The sequence below is a fragment of the Nematolebias whitei genome, chromosome 11, assembly GCF_014905685.2.
Source record: "Nematolebias whitei isolate Nwh7 chromosome 11, NemWhi1, whole genome shotgun sequence".
NCBI lineage: Eukaryota > Metazoa > Chordata > Actinopteri > Cyprinodontiformes > Rivulidae > Nematolebias > Nematolebias whitei.
The window spans coordinates 22,648,670-22,653,873 of NC_056508.1; the positions used below are offsets into that span (position 1 = coordinate 22,648,670).

At 42.0% G+C, this 5,204-nt stretch overlaps 1 protein-coding gene across 4 annotated transcripts in view; it reads right to left on the minus strand.

The window, feature by feature from the left end:
- Positions 1 to 5,204, minus strand: part of mitfb (melanocyte inducing transcription factor b) — a 49,655-nt gene that overhangs the window by 21,591 nt on the left and 22,860 nt on the right. For 3 of the 4 annotated variants that reach the window (XM_037684014.1, XM_037684012.1, XM_037684011.1), the window contains exon 2: positions 4,606 to 4,846. In XM_037684014.1, the coding sequence (XP_037539942.1) occupies positions 4,606 to 4,846 (241 nt within the window). The remainder of the gene's footprint in view (positions 1 to 4,605; positions 4,847 to 5,204) is intronic. The other variant, XM_037684013.1, reaches the window with a different exon arrangement.

Sequence of the window (5,204 nt, forward strand, 5' to 3'; positions counted from 1 at the left end):
ATGGATGGATGGATGGATGGATGGATGGATGGATGGATGGATGAATTACTGAGCATGCATCAGGACTCTGTGCCTTCTAGTAATAAATGTTGGATAACACTGGCCTCAACTCCACTGCTACAGTTGTAAATTAGCTGCAGTGAAGCTGCTGAGAAAGTGAATACATGCTGAAATGTAGCTTTATTAGTTAGGCTAGGTAGGAAATGAAAAATGTACAATTACATTTTGAATTAAAGGTGTAAATCCATATTAAATGAGTCTGAAAAAGAAAGACACAGTTGTTGATTTACGAGCAACGATGTGGTAGAGTTTATTGTTCTGTTGTCACTGCATTATAAATCTTTACAAAATCATTATTTAACTCTTTCAAAGCTGTATTTATTCTCTCTAAATACGCCACGGCATTAAAGCAGTGGGAGCTAATTACAGGCATTCTTCACTGAATTAGCGTTCAGTGTGTGGTAAGGCTGTGCTCAACTTTGTCCTGATCCCCAAACTGATCCCATACTTATTCCCCACAGGGTCAGAGGTCAGTTGGTTAATTAAGGGTCCAATCAGTCTTTAGATAAACTCATCTGAGCCTAATATTTGCACTTTCTGAGGTTCAACAGCTCTGCCTGGTACCCCTGAGCTTTGCAGGGACTCTGCTAATCTACGCACAGACAGGGGAGCAGGTTAACCCAGCTCAACAGCACCAAGCTGGAACGGCCTTTTCATTTGAAGACTTCAGTCAAAGAGGAATGCCTGTAAGCTCTAGCAAAAACTGAGAAATTACCCCCAAATTCATGTATTGTACACAGGGTGAGGGTTCAGGGAGGGGGCGTCCTAAACCTCTCAAAGAGCTGCAGATTATGGAAGTCAGCAGTGTTTATGCTGCATGGCATAAGGCAATGTTTTGAATGGATATACTGTATTTGTGCTTCACTGCAGGGCCCATGCCACACACATGCAGCAGCACGGCTGAGCACAAAACCATGAAATCTCCGAATGTGCTGCAGACAGATTAAACTCAACAAAGAGTTCTCAACAAGTCCAATTCTGTTTTTTTGGGGTTTTTTTAAAGAGATTTTACAAACACAGCTAAAGCTTTGATCTATCCCTCATTCAAAAGCTCCCATTTGTTTTCTGAGGGCTCTAAACAACTTCACATAATCTACAGCAGATTTTAAAGTGGGCGGTGGAACTATGCTGGGGCGGGTGGGGAGAGGGGGGTCAACAACTTGACTGGTCGAGTGGCTCACAGTCAGAGTAATACACTTAATAAGTTTGTTATAAAAGAAGCCAACGTCACTGTATTGTGGAGCTCGATTATAAAGCTTCTTCAAGGACAGAAATAAATGGTTTGCTGTTTCTTAGCGCAGTGAGAACTGGGGGTGCTGAGGGTGCTACAGCGTCCCAATGTAGATGACACTTTTTTTTTCTTTCGGCTGCTCCCTTCTTCAGGGGTCATCACAGCAAACTATTGTAAGTCGCACAAAGACTTGACAATTACATTGCCTGGTCAAAAAAAAAAAAGTTGCCACCAAAAAAAAGGTCACACATTAATATTTCGTTGGACCATGTTTAGCTTGGATTACAGCAGCATTCTCTGTGGCATTGTTTTGATGAGCTTCTGCAACGTCACAAGATCTACTTCCATCCAGTGTTGCATTAATTTTTCACAAAGATCTTGCATTGATGACTAGACACTAGGCATGTTGGGTGCATCACTTCACCTGCCTCTCTTCTTACCCTGATGCGCCCATCACTCTGGAACAGGGTCAATCTGGACTCATCACACCACATGACCTTCTTCCATTGCTCCAGAGTCCAATCTTTATGCTCCCGAGCAAATTGAAGCCGTTTTTTTACAGTTAGCCTCACTGATTAGTGGTTTTCTTAAGGCTACACAGCTGTTCAGTCCCAATCCCTTGAGTTCCTTTCACATTGTGCATGTGGAAATGCTCTTACTTTCACTATTAAACACAGCCCTGAGTGCTACTGTTGTTTTTCTTCGATCTGATTTCACCAAATGTTTAAGTGATCGCTGATACGATCATTCAGGATTTTTTTCCAGCCACATTTCTTCCTCGAAGACACCAGTGGTGTGGTCTATGTGATACGTGGGTAAAGCTCAAAAATTGCAGTATACTCACTTAAAAGTGCCCAGTGATGCATGACATATCAATAGGCATGTGTCATGATAAGTTAAACAGCAGATCAACGCTTCTGTAACAATCTATTGGTATGCTTGTTTATTACATTTGTTTATCCAGCAAGTTATTGTATAATTAATGCTTCTGTACTTACTGCTTAATGCTTGAACATGTTTTGCTTTGATACTGTTTTATAAATTCTACGACATATTTTTAATACAAAGCCAACTGTTGTACAAAGTTTGTTGTACATTTATTCAAATATAAGCATCAGCTTAAAAATCAACATAAATTGACGATTACATTGTACTAACTAATGTACTTTGGGTTCTGAGCACAATATACAGACCGACCACGGTAAAGTTAGTTTTACATTGGACGTTGGACATTCGTGCTCCGTGGCTTCAGTGGTGTCCAATGTAAAACTAACTTTACCGCAGTATACCCACTACAAAAATGCAGACTACACCACTGGTTCCCACTATTCTTCCAGTTTTTAAAAATGCGTTGGACAGTTCTTAAACCAGTTTCAGTAGATTCTTCAGTCGCCTTAGATGTTTTCTCTACTTGATGCCAATGATTTGACCCTTCTCAAACAGACTGACATATTTCCCACGACCATGCGATGTGTCTTTCAACATGGTTGTTTAAGAAATGAGAAGCAACTCATTGCACCAGTTGGGGTTAAAGAACTTGTTGCCAGCTGAAAGATGATTGCCCATGCAGTAATTATCCAAGAGGAGGCTCATACCTATTTGCTTAGTTAAATCCAGGTGGCGACTTCTTTTTTGGCCAGGCTGTGTATTTTTATGCCGGATGTCGATGCAACCACAGACCACGGAGCAACCGCAGCCCTCTGTGTGGAGCAGAGCGCTGCTATCTAGGGTGCCCAGGGGATCAGATGGTGGGAGTAAGGGGCCTTGCTCAAGGACCCAGAGTGGGGCAAATGAGGGTGGAGACAGGTGTGGGTGTTTCACCTTTTCCACCCACATTTTGATGTTGTCGGTCCAGGGAGGCAAACAGGCATCCTTCCAATCACAGGTCACCTTCTCTAACCTCTGCGTCACCACTCCCCCAATGTAGATGACATAAAATAATGCATTAAAAATAAAGATATACTAAAAATGAATGAATGAGTAGAAAAAAAAACTACATACACGAGTGTATATAGGTTATAATGCAATAATATTTTATGAAAATGAGGGAAATTAAGTTCCTGTTTAGGGTAGTACAGCTTTTTTTTCTTTACACATTCTTCTAACAACCCATGAATAAAACCTGTTTCTCCGACTGTTTCTTTCTTCCATAGAGTCAGTAAATGCAACATTTGCCTGTTCTGGTTAAACTGAGGGTGCTGATGGAGCAAAATATGACAGCTGTCTCCCGTGAACACACAGTACATCTCCGACAATAAGGAAGTTCAACTAAAAGGTGTTTTCATCCATGTTTGGGCTCAACAGAAAGGTCATTTGTCTTAAACTCTGAAATCATCTGAGTACTGCCTGTAAAGCAACTACAATTGATCTATAGAGGCCAATAAAGAGAAGTTAAGACTCATTTCGTGTTGTACAAAAATCAGACTAGCGATCAAGAATATTTGATATATTGATTCTAAATACACAAATGCAGTTTGATATTTCTGCAGGTCTTTATTTCTAATGGATTCACAAACTTGTGCTTTAAAAAAAGGAGGGTCAAAAGCAAAAAGTCTGAAACAAAGGATCTAGAAAGAAAGATTTATCAACACATGTAACACCTCAGCTCATTCAGAACAATGTATAAAAAGTAGTTTGGTTTTTTTTAAGCACACAAACTCAATGCTAAAACCTTTCAAAGTACACACAGAGCTTTTCATGAGTCCAACAACTACAAGAAAAGTGATCAAGAAAAAAAGCAAATAGTCTAAAAGTCTGGTTGTCCACTTACACAACATCAACTGACCCATTCCTTTAAAAACCTAAACAAGATTTCAATCTCTTTAAAAAAAAAAAAAAACATGCAAAAGAAAGAGTAAAACTTACCAAATAGTCTGACTGAAGTCTAGCGTTAAAAACAATGTTCTCTACTCATACAGAAAATCTCAACACGCCTTCCGTCCCTCAGACTGCCGGAGAATCAAAGCTATGAAAAGATGTGAACGTAGCCGAGCAAATAGGATTAAAGATGGCTAAATCCAAATGGCTGGAGGCACAGCATGCATTAAAGAGGAATTCTCTCAGGAAAGATAATCCCCAAATACGCTTTTTAACACACTTCACTCACTCCCCGTGCTTTCTCTTCAAGTTTTACACACGGGCATAGTAAAACCACGATTGCCTGAGTGTCTGCGCACGAGTCACAGAACTCTATTAATACAGCTGGACCATTCAGGCTGCAGCCGTGACGCACACATTTTCCTGACATGGAAACTTCATACAGAAATAAGTCTGCGAATGAAAGCCCCTCAGCAGCTGGAGCCACGGCTGCTTACCTTGAGCACCTCCATGGGCACCTGGGCAGCAGGTGGTAAACTGATGGGAGCGCTGACATTGATGGCGGGGGTCTGGGCCGCTGTGGTTTGTGGGTACTGGGAGGACCGTTGCCTCTGCTGCTCGCGCCGCTCCTGTTCCTGAAGCTGCTCCCGCATGAGCTGTTGCCGCAGCAGGATGCGTGATGTCATGACAGAGGAGCTCAGCGGGGGCTTGGAGGAGACATGCTGGTCCGGTGGGCTGCTGCACAGGTGGGGGTAGGGGTTGGAGAGATGCCATATGAATGATTAGAGAGGGGAAATTTAAAAAGAAAAAAGTGAGGTGAAGAGAGGCAAAAGATGGAGGGCGATCGTAGAGAGAGGGTAGACGGAGGTCATGCAGGGAAGGAGAGGTCAAGCAAAGAGAGAAAAAAAGACAACGCGCGGGGGGGGGGGGGGCGGGGGGTGTCAACACGATGAAAGAAGATGAACTGAAGGAGCACAGATCAAAAGAAACGTCTTGGTTGTAGAGCTCCAAACATTAAATCACCAACTATCTGGTGTAGTTTGATTACATGTCAGGTAGTTTGATTACCTGTCAGGTAGTTTGATTACCTGTCAGG